Raw genomic sequence first — 15,346 nt, 5'->3', positions numbered from 1 at the left:
TTTCTTTCCTCCTTTCTTCGTACGTCAACCCTTTAGAGTTCGTCACACTACTTGTCGTCAACGAAGATTACGAAATAATATATCAGGATGAACAAGATTACAGCTACGACTTTTTTCTTATTTGTTTTATGTTGATCATGTTCATATCTGCCCTACCGGAGCTTTGCTTTTTCATTGGTCTACTGCGAATACGAGGGATGGAGGTCTGTTTCAATGCGTCGGCCGAGTCACATTCATTTATTTCTGTTTCATTTTGCATGCATTGGTTTGAGTACTTGAACTGTTGGTATGAAAATCTTATGATACGATAGATCTTTGCCTCTTTGTTAGTTAGTCTTTGGGTTGTTTGAATGGTTATATTATTATTGGTCACGAATTCAATATGATTAAGACAAATCAGACGCCGTCGAATGCAATATGTACTTGTACAGTTTGTTTTTAAACCAGAATGTAGCTAGATCACTCATCCATCTGCCACTCATACTCCAAATTCCCTCTCCGCTCCTTTCTCGCTCGAGCCTGAAACCACTCCTTCTCAAACCCATTCGCGCGGTCGACTCCATCCCACCGATGACCCGGCCGTATGCCATACCGATTTGGCGCAAACCCACCCTTGTATAGTGGCTTCCCCGTCTTACTCGTCGCAGATTTCTTACTTGTCAAGAATTGGGCAGCCGGATCATTCCACCGGTCTTGCGCGCGCAACTCCTCGTTGAGATCCTCATCCTCGACCGTGCGCGCCAGCGGCATCGCGCGTGCCTCGGCGAGTTCCTGGCGTCGAGATTCTCGCTGCTGTCGCTGCACATCGCCCATTAGGGCTTCTTTGGCGCGCTCTTCTTTTTCTTTGGCTTCTTCCTCGGCGCGTCGGGCTTCGGCGCGCTTCATGGCGACGTTGATGATTCGCCCGGATGCATCTCGATAAATTGTTTCTTGCGCTGCGCCGCCTTCCTTTGCGAGAGCGGTTTGGAAGGCTGCCAGTTCGGCGCGCTTTTTGCGCTCTTGCACGGCGACCATGGCGGCAGTCTGCGCGGCGGTTTGGAGGCCTGCGCGCACACCTGATTCCATTCGTAAACCTCCGTTTTTGTCGTCGTCGTCGTCGTCTTCTATCGTTGGCGCATCGTCCATTTGATCTGCCCGCTGTCGTTCTGCGCTTTCAGCAGCTGCCGAGGCGAGAATCGCATCTGCTTCGTCTTCCCCAGCACCACCACCACCATCACCAACAACTTTCCAGCCTGATTTTTTCTTTTTCCGAAACTCTGTCGATATGCGAGATGCTCCTGATCCTAACACAAAAGGTGAGTTTTCGTCGTCGTCGAGGAGGTTTATATCAGCAGCTGATGCGCGGAGAGAAGGCGGATCGTCGTCGGCGATGATGAGGCCGCCGCCGCCAGTTTCTTCTGCGACATGTTTCGTCTTCTTTCTTTTCTTTTTGGGTCGTTGGGAGTCGTTGGGTTGCGGGTCGGCTGTGAGGTAGTTTTTGGCGAGGTAGTCGGCGAGGGACATTTTGTTGTTGTTTTTAAGATGTTGAATATTAGAGGTAAATGGTGGAGGAGGAAGATAAAGTTGGTGCGGATTAATGTTGTTGCGGGTGTATACGAGGGCAGTATTAACATGACATTGGATGTCTTCCATAACATTGAAACATGTGCGTGGGAATGCTACGGATAAAATATGAACACATCTGCACTACTTGCATTGTTTTACTCAACATTGAACAGTTGACAACATTTCAAATATATCCCTGATAACAATCGACAATCGACATTTGCGATATATATTGCTTACATATCAATAAACACTACGACATACATTAATATCAATATCAACATCAACATTTGAATATCGAAATTGAAAATTCATAAAATGCCCCGCACAGACGAAGCAGAGCACTGGTTCAACGCCGTCTACGAAGCCATCCAAGAAGTACCCCTCGGCTCCGTGACCACCTACGGCCACATCGCCGCGCTCCTCGGATACCGTATGTTGACCCTTCTATTGCACGATATATAAATATCAATGATGTACTTGATTGAATAACATTGAATGTTTGTTATGAAAACAGCCAAAAGAGCACGCCAGGTAGGCGTCTGCCTCAAACACCTCCCCTCAAACCGCACAAATGCCGCCGACCAAGACGACGAGCACGATGAGCGCGGTGAGATTTATCATCATTTCCACGATGATAATGTGCCGTGGCAGCGGGTTGTGAATTCCAAAGGGACGATTTCTCACCGGTATTTTCCCCCTTTTATTACTTTACCTTTGTTGTATGTTTATGTTAAGGGATAATAGAGGCCCCGGGAGTGCACAGCGCCAGGCCGATGCGCTCAGGCACGAGGGAGTAGAAGTCTCGCAGGATGCCATGGGGGATTATTACATTGATATGCACCGCTATGGATGGTTTCCGCGTCGCTTACCCAGTGAAGAGGGGGAAACGGACAGTGAAGGTGAAGGTGAAGGTGAAGATGGGGAGTTGTTTGTCTAGTTCCTTCTTCTCTTCCATTTCTAGAGTTCTTTCGAGTGTAATAATTGATGTAATTGATAACGATAGAAAGCATGTCGTAATATTTGACGGTCATGACAATATATAAACGAATCCAGCAACAATCAACATGAAACAAGGGTGTCAGGAAATAGCCCCGATCTAATTATGTGACGCGAGTGCCAAACATGAGGCGAGCGAGAGGAGAATCAAATGAACCAAATGCCGAGATCGATGAGGCCAATCACATGACAACGCAGCCTGTATTGTTAGTACTTCTCAAGTAATGGGGACAATAAACACATACATGAGTTTTGTTTCTTGGCTGTCATATTGTTAGCACGTTCAACAACACTACCACAGTAGAAGGCTCACCTTGGGTATAGAACATCTTGCTTTGAGACGACAGACCATCCGACTTGGCCACCAAGCTGTCAATCTTCTCGCCTGCAGAATGTTAATCACGACATCTCCAATTTACTAGTGAACAACTCACCTCGCTCCAGAACGGATTCAATAGTCTTGTGTCTGGTCAAAGTAAGCCCCTGCTTTGTTTTTTTAATCTCCACAGCTCCAAACATACAGCACAATCTTGGTTTGATCCAGCTCTTGTTGGATCTTCATGATCGAATCGGCCTGCGACGGGTCTTGGTATTTCTTGATGTACTCGCTGAGCTGAGGAAGCGGCAAGCCTCGTTGCGGTAAGCTGGGGTTCGCGTATTCGCTGCGAGGGTGTTTCGAAAGAAACTCGTCGGTACTGTAGGGTGTCGTTAATCATAATACTATGTTTCACGGTTATTTCTTTTGCGTACATTTTTGAAAGAATTTGTTGCGCGACCAGAGGGGGCTGTCTTGGTCAGTTTGCGTTATCATCCATAAAGACACGGCTGCGTACGTATTCGCTGTCGCTGACGATGACTCCGGCAACACCGTCTCGGCTCATCGAATGAAAGGCTGATAGTTTTATATGCGTTAGAGAGTGTCTCCTGCTGATTTCCAGCTGCCGAGGTATGCTCACTATAGCTCTTTTCCTCGATTGTTTGTCTTTGTCCGGACTTTGTTCGTTCTGATATAATAAGTTTCTGTCACCGCTATCGTATAGCATCGAATGCTCACCAGCGACGGTCTTCGTGAATAGCCTGGTAAACACAGGGTTAGCGACTCCCTCCCTTATCAGCTGTGGCGGGGAACGCACATCATGAACTCCTCATAGTTCTGGCGAGTGAAACGCGAGAAACTTGGCCCTGTCAGTTATACACCCCATGAATCCAACAGGCGGTCGCATCACCTGGTGAGATCCTTCTCGCTCGCAAGCTCCAAGGCCGGCGAGGGCTCGTTGCGGAGAATCTATGGCGGTGGGATCAGTACAAAAGGCACCTCGGTCGCTCCCCACAATCACTTACTCCCATATAAAAGATCTTCATGATGGGCGGCAGTATGCGAGACTGGTGGCAGAAGAGTAAATACAAAAAACAACAGCGTGGTTGGGGATATCTCGCTGCCTGGGCTGTGCTGTTGCGGTCAGTTGTGGCTCTCTCCTGACTGACGTCTTCAACTGTGGCTCCCCGCTTGGCCGCTTTGCCAGTTGGCGGCTAGCGCCTCGGCGTGCATTAAGGTTGCTCTGCCAAGCCCGGCGTGGAGAAACCCTGCGCGCCTGCCCTAACGCCCGTCTTGGTCCCCGATGCCCCGCGGCTTATTTATTATTTATTATTTATTATTTTGTCTTTACCAAACAACAATTCCCACGACAAATACAACACACCAAGGGAAGCGACAGAATCCGAAATGACAGACATCGCCTCACTCCAGTCCCAGTGGCTGCTGCAGCTCTCGGAAATGCAGCAGTCCATCGCCGACTTGAAGCTAACCGAACGTGCCAAAAGCTTCGACCTGACCAGCACGGCCGAAATCGACCTCGATTTTGAAGACGACGACTACTCGTCAGGCACAGTGGACGATATCTGGGACGTGATAAGCTCGGATGAGGAAAGCGACGACTTTGATGAGATAAACGGGGTCTCGCTTGTCTCTGAAGCCGACAGCTACAGTTATGTCTGGTTAGAGACAAAATGCCAACAGCTGGCTTCCCAGGGTTCAGGGCTTGACAGCGGCGAGATTCGCGACCAGATTACCGCCCTCCTAGCATCTGATGCTGGCGACGACGAATTGCAAATGTCCCTGGCGGAAATAGTTGGATTTGACAACCTTGACCTGGTTATCGACTTGATCACACATCGGCACGAAATTCTATCCTCTAGAACAACGAAATCCACGGTACAGACAGATGGACTTATTGCAGGAAAACTACAATCGCTCGCAGAGCGCGAACAAGCTCTTCACCGACAAGACTACCAACACAAACATACCCCTTTGGCGGCAGCGCAAACTCGCGAGGAACCAAAATACCCACACGTTTATAAAATACACGATTCACGCAATATGCTGTCGCTGGGAGGAAAGAAATATGGTCTTCCTATGGGAAGCGAACAGTCTGAACAGCCAAAGTACACGGAAATTAGTGTTCCAGCGTCGCGTCACGCCTCGCCGGTTGGTCCAAATCAGAAGCTTGTCCAGATATCGTCCCTGGATGGGCTATGTAGAGGCACTTTTAAAGGATACAAGTCCCTAAATAGGATGCAGAGTTTGCTCTACGACGTCGCCTACAAAACGAGTGAGAACATGCTCATCTGCGCTCCAACTGGTGCTGGTAAGACGGATGCTGCCATGTTAACTATTCTCAACGCCATTTCGAAAAATATCGCTCCGAGTCCGCTTGAGGAACCCGATGCCACCGAATTCGTCGTACAACTAGACGACTTTAAGATCGTCTACGTCGCACCGATGAAGGCACTGGCAGCTGAAGTCACGGAAAAACTTGGAAAACGCCTGGCATGGCTGGGTATCCAGGTGCGCGAGTTGACGGGAGATATGCAACTGACGAAGCGTGAAATTGTTGAGACCCAAATCATCGTGACTACACCAGAGAAATGGGATGTTGTGACAAGAAAGAGCACTGGTGACACGGAGCTGGTCCAAAAGGTCCGCTTGCTTATCATTGATGAAGTCCACATGCTCCACGATGAGCGTGGTGCTGTTATCGAATCTCTTGTTGCGCGTACTGAGCGCCAAGTTGAGAGTACACAATCTTTGATTCGAATCGTTGGTCTATCGGCAACACTTCCAAATTACATCGATGTCGCGGATTTCTTAAGAGTCAACCGAATGGCTGGTCTCTTCTTCTTCGACCAATCTTTCCGTCCAGTACCATTAGAGCAACACTTTCTCGGCGTAAAAGGAAAGGCTGGTAGTAAACAGTCTCGTGAAAATCTTGACGCGGTTGCTTTTGAAAAAGTGCGCGATATGCTGGAGCGAGGCCACCAGGTCATGGTTTTTGTCCACTCTCGGAAAGATACTGTCCTGACCGCTCGCACTTTTAAGCAAATGGCTGCTGAAGAGCAGTGCGAGGATCTTTTCACGCCCGAACAGGATACTGAAGGTTATAGCCAGGCGGTCAAGGATTTGAAGTCTGCCCGGGCAAGAGAGCTTCGTGATCTCTTTGCTGCTGGGTTTGGCGCTCACCATGCTGGACTGACAAGATCAGACCGTAACTTGATGGAGAGAATGTTTGCTGAAGGCCACATCAAAGTTCTCTGTTGTACGGCGACCCTGGCATGGGGTGTCAATCTTCCTGCCGCGGCAGTCGTCATCAAAGGAACACAGCTTTACAGTGCCCAAGAGGGTAAGTTTGTGGACCTTGGGATTCTCGATGTCCTCCAGATCTTTGGTCGTGCTGGTCGTCCGCAATTCCAGGATACCGGTATCGGTTTCATTTGCACAACACACGACAAGCTCCACCATTATCTTTCTGCCGTGACATCGCAGCAGCCCATTGAGTCACGATTCTCTGGTAAATTGGTGGACAATTTGAATGCCGAAATCTCGCTTGGCACAGTCACCACCGTAGCCGAGGCAGTGCAATGGCTTGGTTATTCATATCTCTTTGTCAGAATGAAACGTGAGCCACGAAACTACGGCATTGAATGGGCAGAGATTCGTGATGATCCAATGTTGGTGCAGAGACGCCGCGAGTTGATAGTCAACGCTGCTCGTACTCTGCAAAAAAGCCAAATGATTATATTCAATGAACGAACCGAAGAACTACGCGCCAAAGACGTTGGCCGTATTGCAAGTCAATTTTATGTCTTGCAGACCAGTATTGAAATTTTCAATGAGATGATGCGCCCCCGGTCCGGGGAAGCAGACGTCCTTCGAATGATCAGCATGAGTGGAGAGTTTGACAACATCCAGGCTCGTGAGAACGAATCCAAAGAGATCCAAAGGCTTCGTGATGAAGTCATTCAGACCGAAGTCGAAGGGGGCAACGATTCACCCCATGCCAAGACGAATATTCTTCTCCAGTCCTATATCTCTCGTGCCAAATTGGAGGATTTTGCCCTAGTTTCAGACCTGGCCTACGTCGCCCAACAGTCGGCACGTATTTGTCGTTCTCTATTCATGATTGCTCTAAATAGGCGCTGGGGATATCAATGCCAGGTTTTGTTATCCATGTGCAAATCAATTGAGAAACAAATATGGCCATTCCAGCATCCTTTCCACCAATTCGACTTGCCTATACCTATTCTCAAGAACTTAGACGATAAATTGCCAACATCGTCGGTGGAGTCTCTGCGAGATATGGAGCCGGCTGAGATTGGACAGCTTGTACACAACCATCGCATGGGCAACACTCTTACCAAGCTACTCGACAACTTTCCGACTTTGAGTGTGGAGGCTGAAATTGCACCGCTGAACCGTGATGTTTTACGCATCCGGCTTTCGCTCTACCCTGACTTTATCTGGAATGATAGACACCACGGAGCGTCAGAGGGGTACTGGATCTGGGTTGAGAATTCTGATACGTCTGAGATCTACCATCATGAATATTTTATATTGAGCCGAAAGAAGCTCCATGATGACCACGAGCTGAATTTCACAATTCCCCTTTCTGATCCACTACCAGCCCAGATCTATGTTCGTGCTATTTCTGATCGCTGGCTCGGTGCTGAATCCGTTACACCTGTATCGTTTCAACATCTTATCAGACCGGACACGGAGAGCGTGTACACTGATCTTTTAGACCTCCAGCCTCTTCCAATTTCGGCTTTGAAGAATCCCTTACTAGAAGAGATTTATGGGCAACGATTCCAATACTTCAATCCTATGCAGACGCAGATTTTTCATACGTTGTATCATACATCTGCCAATGTTTTGCTTGGATCGCCTACTGGAAGTGGTAAGACAATCGCTTGTGAATTGGCCATGTGGTGGGCCTTTCGTGAAAAGCCAGGTTCCAAGGTTGTTTATATCGCCCCTATGAAAGCGCTTGTTCGTGAACGTGTACAAGATTGGCGTAAACGCCTCACTGCGGTAATGGGCCTGAAGTTGGTTGAGTTGACTGGCGACAATACTCCAGATACCCGTACAATCAGGGATGCCGATATCATCATTACTACGCCTGAAAAATGGGATGGCATTTCTCGAAGTTGGCAGACCAGAGGTTATGTCCGACAAGTCAGCCTGGTGATTATTGACGAGATCCATTTGCTTGGTGGTGACCGTGGTCCAATTCTGGAAATTATCGTCTCGCGTATGAACTACATTGCTTCTCAGTCTAAAGGCTCTGTTAGATTAATGGGTATGTCGACCGCATGCGCCAACGCCACAGACCTGGCAAACTGGCTTGGTGTTAAAGAGGGACTCTATAACTTCCGACACTCGGTACGTCCAGTTCCGCTAGAAATATTCATCGATGGTTTCCCGGAGCAGCGTGGGTTCTGCCCGTTGATGCAGTCGATGAACCGTCCAACATTTCTGGCGATCAAAAATCATTCTCCTGAGAAGCCAGTTATTGTCTTTGTCGCTTCCCGAAGACAGACGCGATTGACAGCGAAGGATTTGATCAACTACTGCGGAATGGAAGACAACCCACGCCGATTTGTTCGTATGTCTGAAGAAGATCTTCAGCTGAATCTTTCCCGTGTTAAAGATGATGCTTTACGGGAAGCTCTTAGCTTTGGCATTGGACTTCACCATGCCGGTCTTGTTGAGTCTGATCGACAACTTTCTGAGGAGCTTTTCGCCAACAATAAGATCCAGATCCTTGTCGCCACGAGCACTCTTGCTTGGGGAGTGAATTTGCCGGCTCATCTTGTTGTGGTCAAGGGTACCCAGTTTTTCGACGCCAAGATCGAAGGGTACAGAGATATGGATTTGACCGATGTGCTGCAAATGTTGGGAAGAGCTGGACGTCCGCAATTCGACAATTCGGGTATTGCGCGTATATTCACACAGGATTCCAAAAAGGCATTCTACAAGCATTTCTTGCACACTGGATTCCCGGTCGAATCAACCCTTCACAAAGTTCTGGACAATCACTTGGGTGCCGAAGTATCTGCTGGCACAATCGTGACAAAGCAGGATGCACTGGATTATCTGACCTGGACTTTCTTCTTCCGTCGAATTCACAAGAACCCTTCGTACTACGGACTGGAAATATCAGCAGACGAGCATAATTCTATCGCTGCCCAGCAAATCGCATCAGATTTTATGATTGACCTAGTTGATAAATCTTTGGGCGAACTTGCCGAGTCTTCCTGTGTTATCTTGGATTCGGCCACGGGAGAGGTCGATTCTACGCCGTATGGCAAGATTATGAGTTACTACTACCTTTCTCACAAGACAATCCGGTACTTGATGAGCAATGCCAAACGGGATCCGACGTTTCAAGAAGCTCTCGCTTGGATGTGCTCTGCCACTGAATTCGATGAACTGCCTGTACGACACAATGAAGACCTCATCAATGCCGAGCTTGCTCGCAATTTACCACTCTCCCCGGAGCCCATGGGTGACTTGCCCATGTGGGATCCCCATATCAAGGCTTTCTTGTTGCTGCAAGCATACATGTCGCGTGTGGACCTACCTATTTCGGATTACGTCGGTGACCAGACATCCGTGTTGGATCAGGGTATCCGTATCATCCAGGCTTCCATCGACGTTCTCGCCGAACTAGGCTATTTGCCTGCGTGCAGGATGATGATGACCCTGCTACAGTGCATCAAATCCGCCCGATGGCCCGAGGACCACCCGCTCTCTATTCTCCCCAGCATCGAACCGGATACAATAAAACCAAAGACTGGCCTACCGGACACGTTGGTCGCGCTCACCTCTACACGTGCACCAGCACTGATTCAAAAACTCAACACGATCTCTCCGAGATTGTCTATCTCCCAAGTAGACAAAATCATCTCGACGCTCCCGCGCATATCGATTTCACTGGCAGACATCTCCCCAACCGGCATGTCCCTAACCCTAACCCGCCAAAACCCGTCGTCAACACCAGACTTCAAAATCTACGCACCGCGGTTCCCGAAACCTCAAACCGAGGGCTACTTTCTTATTATCACGGGTGAAACCAACGGCGAACTCATTGCCCTCAAGCGTGTTTCGTGGTCTTCGAAAAACAACGGCGGCAACAACAATAGGAACAGGAATGTCTCGAAGAAGAGTCACGGACCTGTTGTCATGGCTAGAGCTACTGTCAAGTTCCAGGACGATCCTGCTTATGCTTCTGGTTCGGTACGGAAGGTCAATGTGAGGGTGATTAGTGATGCTTATGTTGGCATGGAGTGGACATTGAATGGCATCGAAGTGCCTATCGTGGATGTGGCTGGGCCTTCTTCGGGTGCGAAGACAGTGGAGGTTGATGCTCAGGTTGAGAAGTAGATACATAGACATTATTTAGAAAATGCTCTATTACATGACTTATCTACGAACGTGAACTCTAGTCATGATAGATATAATTTGTTCAAGTGAAATGCTTATTTTGAAAATATTAATCGACGCCAGTCGAGATGCAAGAAGAAGAAGAAAAGTCATATCAAATGACACATAATGGAGGAGTGGTATCTCGACAGAAAGAGAAAGAAAAAAAAAAACTTAGCGAATGGAAAGAATGACAGTGAAGAGAACTCGCTCCTCGGTCATTATGCAGAAGCAAAAATCAAAAATAAAAACTCATAAAGATTCAATCACCGCATTCTCAGACTTTTTGTGCTGATGATTGGATCCCCGACGGATATCAACCACTGTAGGAGTCAATTTTTGATGTTCGCCGAACCGTTCCTTCGACGACTCAAAACGGTCTACACTTGGTCGTGCTGGTGGAGCACGAGGACCTCTTCTGCTGACAGACACGGAACGTGCGGTGGATATGACGATGTTTGGTTTAGGTGCGGTTGGTTGCGGTTTGTCTGTATCCAACGGGGAGGTGGGCATTGTTTGCGCTCGAGAGCGATGTGGTCGTTCTGCCAATATATCGTTCTCGTGACTGCTGGACCGTGGGGGAAACATAGGGCCTGCGTGTACCGGATATGTTGGGTTTGTGTTGGCAGTCACATATTTGGGCCTTTTGGGTGGAGTCGCTGTAGAAGGGACATGAGCGGGTTTCGCAGTGCTCGTGGTCGAGTCGGACTTTCTGGTAATCATCTCCCATGTGGGTTCCTGGACATAGCTCTTCGCCGGATTTGGTACGATATGTGTTATCAGCGGAACTTCCATTGTTGTAGGTGATACATCCATTGGTGAAAGGTCCGTCGACGTGCTAGTGGACAATGCAGGCGTGAGATCAGGAACTGCGAGAGTGTCGCTCTTGTTCTTCGTAGTGGGTGCCTCCAGAGGAAACGTGTTTGAGCGACGCGGACTTTGTAACACTGGCTGCGAATTGGCATTTTGATCTTTCGAAAGAGGCTCGTTGGCGTTTTCCAGGACAAGCGAGAACGACGTCGGGGACGCTGGTCCTGGGGATGTAGCGCGCCGCGGCCGATGCGGCTTGAGATATTCGTCCTGTGCGACGGTTAACTTTTCTGACAGGCCAGGTATTCATCAATCAGTAAATTACCTCTGTTCTCTGGGTTCTGATATCATCCAGTGCTTTGTTCCGCCGAGCCATTAAAGACGTATCGGGCTTTTTACCCAACACGCCGCTGAACATGACGCTGTATCGCTCCATTTCAACCGTAGGGATATCAATCTCCAGCAGCGAATCATTTCTGGTTTTCTGCTGGCTACCTATAAAATGGGGATTCGGTTCTATGTAGGGCATGTCGTTTTCCACCTTTGGAAATGGCGTCTGCTGCGAAATGTCCCGGGTTCGGGCTCTCGATTCCTGTCGAGCTTCTTGAATGTTCATGTCGAGTTGGTAGAACGGTTCGTCCACCCCCCTCTTGTCATCTTGCTTGCTTTTGAAAAGACCTCCAAGCTTTTTCCATTTACTTGGCTTTCGTCGCAAAGTGCCCAAGGGTTCCGGATTTTCTGTAGGAAGACCAGATGTAATCGTGTCCCATTCGACTGGCTTGAATCTCGGCGGCGACAGCGGTTGTGGTAGCATGCTGGGGCTGCCCAATGCAATACCAATCATACATCCACCTTTCATGTCATCGAATGGATCCTCGGCCTCTAATCTCTCGGGTGGCTCGGTCACAGTGAAATCAAAAGCCTGTACAGCTTCTTGGAATTCCTTCATCCTTTTGGTTGTCGTTGGACTCTTTAGATCTGTACTTTTAGGGTCCGGGGATTTCAATTGCCCCAACCTATGGAGGTCATCTCGGGGTGCAGCGTCTGTAAAAGTGAGGGTCGGTTGAGATATCTCGGTGGCAGGATTTCCTCGCCATTTTCCGAATATACCCATTTTTTCCTCTTTTGGTCGTTTTCTTCGTTAAGAAATTATATACACGAAAATAATGTCGACAAAATTTGATTCTTCGCACAAAAAGAATGGACGGCTTTCCAGAAGCCAAAGGGTGAAATGGTGAAGATGAAAAGAGGGCGCCAGGCGCAGGGTTCACGAAGTAAATATTGAATTAAACTGTCTGGGGTCCATGCGGTGGGCTCGGTCAGCCCTTAATTCATCCTGTGTTTAGACTGTCGCACGTAGACGAAGATGAGACGGATATCACCCTAGTTAGGGCATTGATTGGCCCGTAACCCCCCATGGCGAAAGCCATCTACAACAACGATCGATCCGGGCCAGGCACTGACAGCCAGGCATGGACCATGATTGCTTGGGCCGGACTGGGTTCAGCTGGGTCTCGGATTAATAGTGTCAGAAAGCTGACAAGCGGGTAGACCGTTTATAGCAGCGCATTGCTTGTGATTCATTGCGCTGCAGCCACCTCTATTCTTCCGCCCGGCCAATCATAAGCCCAGTATGCAATAGTGGCTTCAGCCCCTCAGCTCCAAGTGTCTAGTAAACGCCACCCTCATAACACTTTGATTCGAAGTTGATGTCGGCTGTTGGCACTATTGTTGGGAGGCAAGTTAGAGCTACAACTCCACGCGAAAAGCCCTTCAGGACCCGGAAACACCGTGCGCGAAAATCCCCGGCGGCAATGGACCGATTTTTCACCTTCTCCAAACGTCTCACATGGAGATTGATACTAGTGACCGTGTACGTAGTGCTGATCGGGCCCCATGCCGAATCAACTGACCTCACCGTCTTTCGTTAAACCCTTGGGATGCAACATTTTTGACGCTCGAAACAAGCACAAGAGCGGAGCCTAAGTGATGGTGAAACGAAAGCGGCTCGGTGGTGGCGTGCATGTCACCCGAGAAGCCCCCTGATAGAACTAACACGCGAATGTTTCTTGTTTGATTTGTTTGAGAGATGAAGCATCGCAAAGTATAGGTAGCGCTATGTTGATTTCCCCTAGGTATAGTCTCCGGGGTCAAAGAGTAAGTGATATGCTGACCCGGGTGGCTGGAAACTATTATTCTGCAGCCTTTGTTTACTCTCCGGTGTGCATATATTATCCAAGCCGGTTGTATTGGTCGATCAATAGCCCATGCAGCCTTGGACAAGCGACAAACATCCGAAATTCCACTAAAATGGCATAACCTAGACGGGTTCCTACCGCAAGCAGACCGCTTCTTCTCGTCGTTCTTCGTAGGTTTGGAATAGGCTATTTTTAGGGAACATCCACAAAGAAATCCCTCTGTCATTGGCCGGTCCCATGCCTAATCACCCTTTTCTTCATCACGGCGATATCGGTTTGGCGAGCATCCAAGTCAACTGCGGAAGAACTGCTACTATTACGTCATTGATTGGAGCCCAAGTAACCTCTGCAAACACTTGTCATGCTGGAATAACCGTCGTAGATCCGCCGCTGTAGACCTGTCGATCGATCAATGCTATCGGCAGTACAGCGGGAGTGGTCTCATGAGTGCTGGTTTATGTTAGATAGGTCGATTGATAGCCATGGCTTCGTGCATCCGCGACCCGTATGTCGCAGATATAGCCGGGCAAATGGACAAGATCTGTCTTATGGGCACTAGCGGAACATGACCTGTAGGCGCATTCCGGTGAAAGAAGACAGAACATGCAGGCTGCTCAAATCGGATGGACGCAAACAATTGAAGCAGAAGAAGGTGAGCGAGGAGAGGAGATGCAGGTCAATTGGGCCCGGAGAGCTGAGTAAACAAACCATCACAACACACAGGGAAGGCGGGGCAGGGATGCCCCCACTCCACAGGTTGGTTGACCTTCCCAACTGCCGTCTTCACGCATTTAAACCTCCCTCTCTTCGATCTGCAGAATACTCTTTCGTCTTGCGCAAATCGTCTGCATCCATCATCTTATCATTGCCAGTGTCCTCCGAGCCTTCGCCTATCAGACGACTGCCACAGCCAACCCATCCGAACGAGCACGTCCGTCATCCCACCGCGGGGTTTCGCCTTGAACCGATCTTCGTTTTCGTCCAACATACACACATACTTTATTCACAATGTCTGCTTGGGACGGTATGTACCTTTTGAGATGACCCTTGAGGTTTCGAATACTTTTCAATTAGGTGCATCTGAAGCTAATACAATATGGTCTCTTCACAGGTTACTTGACCGAACAGTATGTCGATTTCAATCGGTAACAACCGGGATATTTTCTAATGAGTGATAGTGTCGTTGGAAGCGGCCATGTTGACAAAGCTCTTCTCATTGACCAAACGGGACAGGCAGTATGGGGAAAAGGCTCGGAAGTCGAGGTATATACACTGCGCATAAGAAAGCCTCATTCGCATACTGACTTGTCTTCTAAAATAGATGACCCCCCAAGAAATGAACAGTTTGGCTTTCGCCTTTAACGACGCAAGTACCGCACAGAAGGAGGGAATTTTGGTTGAGGGTGAAAAGTACATCTTGACGACAATACTTGATATTGATAACATTCCGATCATGCATTGTCCAAAGGTATGTATATCTAGTTGCAATAGAGATTGGGCTTTCGAAATTCCGTACTTGATCCTGATTTTTTTACAGGGCAAGCAAGGTATCATTGCTGCGAAGTGCACAACGTCCATTCTTGTAACTCACTACAACGAGTCGACCCCTGCTCAAAGTGCCCTCAGTCATGTTGTCGGTCAGGCAAAACATCTTATTGGGTACAAGCTGTGAAGACCGTCAATATGCTTCCATTTTGCCCGACATTAGTTAAACTTTACGACTTCTGTATCCACGAACGACAGGGATTGGATGGAAAGGGGTCTGCTTTGCTGGAATAGTACTGATTTTTTCTTCATGTTACACCCACTTCTTACCATCGCTTTCATGGTGAACTACCCGCTATATTTATGCGGTTGAATTTGCAAAATTGTGGGGGTAACGATCGCATAGACATCACTAGTGTATTTCGTTAAACCAAGCATAATCGCAGCAAAATTGCATTTCCCAGCCGCCACGAACCCGATGGAACATCAATTAATGATAGGATCAAACATTTTGATCTACTGCGCATTAATGCCGTTGGGAATATGTAGG

The 15,346-nt window shown here is 48.4% G+C and overlaps 6 protein-coding genes across 6 annotated transcripts; 3 read left to right on the top strand and 3 right to left on the bottom strand.

The window, feature by feature from the left end:
• Positions 1-459: 459 nt before the first annotated feature.
• TRUGW13939_07375 (uncharacterized protein) lies at positions 460-1,503 on the bottom strand (the record flags this gene model as incomplete). Its single annotated transcript, XM_035490516.1, has 1 exon — positions 460-1,503. One exon carries the CDS (start codon positions 1,501-1,503, stop codon positions 460-462), a length of 1,044 nt encoding a protein of 347 aa, XP_035346409.1.
• Positions 1,504-1,863: 360 nt separating this feature from the next.
• Positions 1,864-2,485, top strand: TRUGW13939_07374 (uncharacterized protein; the record flags this gene model as incomplete). Its single annotated transcript, XM_035490515.1, has 3 exons — positions 1,864-1,978; positions 2,063-2,234; positions 2,293-2,485. 3 exons carry the CDS (start codon positions 1,864-1,866, stop codon positions 2,483-2,485), a joined length of 480 nt encoding a protein of 159 aa, XP_035346408.1.
• A 241-nt stretch (positions 2,486-2,726) lies between these two features.
• Positions 2,727-3,906, bottom strand: TRUGW13939_07373 (uncharacterized protein; the record flags this gene model as incomplete). Its single annotated transcript, XM_035490514.1, has 12 exons — positions 2,727-2,743; positions 2,790-2,807; positions 2,858-2,929; positions 2,979-3,010; positions 3,066-3,239; positions 3,295-3,329; positions 3,378-3,436; positions 3,501-3,548; positions 3,599-3,621; positions 3,678-3,719; positions 3,771-3,829; positions 3,886-3,906. The coding sequence occupies 12 exons, from the start codon at positions 3,904-3,906 to the stop codon at positions 2,727-2,729; spliced, it is 600 nt and encodes a 199-aa protein (XP_035346407.1).
• A 361-nt stretch (positions 3,907-4,267) lies between these two features.
• TRUGW13939_07372 (uncharacterized protein) lies at positions 4,268-10,264 on the top strand (the record flags this gene model as incomplete). Its single annotated transcript, XM_035490513.1, has 1 exon — positions 4,268-10,264. The coding sequence occupies one exon, from the start codon at positions 4,268-4,270 to the stop codon at positions 10,262-10,264; it is 5,997 nt and encodes a 1,998-aa protein (XP_035346406.1).
• Positions 10,265-10,555: 291 nt separating this feature from the next.
• On the bottom strand, positions 10,556-12,227 carry TRUGW13939_07371 (uncharacterized protein; the record flags this gene model as incomplete). Its single annotated transcript, XM_035490512.1, has 2 exons — positions 10,556-11,383; positions 11,439-12,227. 2 exons carry the CDS (start codon positions 12,225-12,227, stop codon positions 10,556-10,558), a joined length of 1,617 nt encoding a protein of 538 aa, XP_035346405.1.
• Positions 12,228-14,319: 2,092 nt separating this feature from the next.
• TRUGW13939_07370 (uncharacterized protein) lies at positions 14,320-14,983 on the top strand (the record flags this gene model as incomplete). Its single annotated transcript, XM_035490511.1, has 5 exons — positions 14,320-14,335; positions 14,423-14,438; positions 14,490-14,574; positions 14,633-14,779; positions 14,849-14,983. The coding sequence occupies 5 exons, from the start codon at positions 14,320-14,322 to the stop codon at positions 14,981-14,983; spliced, it is 399 nt and encodes a 132-aa protein (XP_035346404.1).
• Between the last annotated feature and the right edge of the window lie 363 nt (positions 14,984-15,346).

The sequence above is a fragment of the Talaromyces rugulosus genome, chromosome IV (genome assembly GCF_013368755.1).
Source record: "Talaromyces rugulosus chromosome IV, complete sequence".
Lineage (NCBI taxonomy): Eukaryota > Fungi > Ascomycota > Eurotiomycetes > Eurotiales > Trichocomaceae > Talaromyces > Talaromyces rugulosus.
This window is presented reverse-complemented; position numbering and strand designations above follow the sequence as displayed.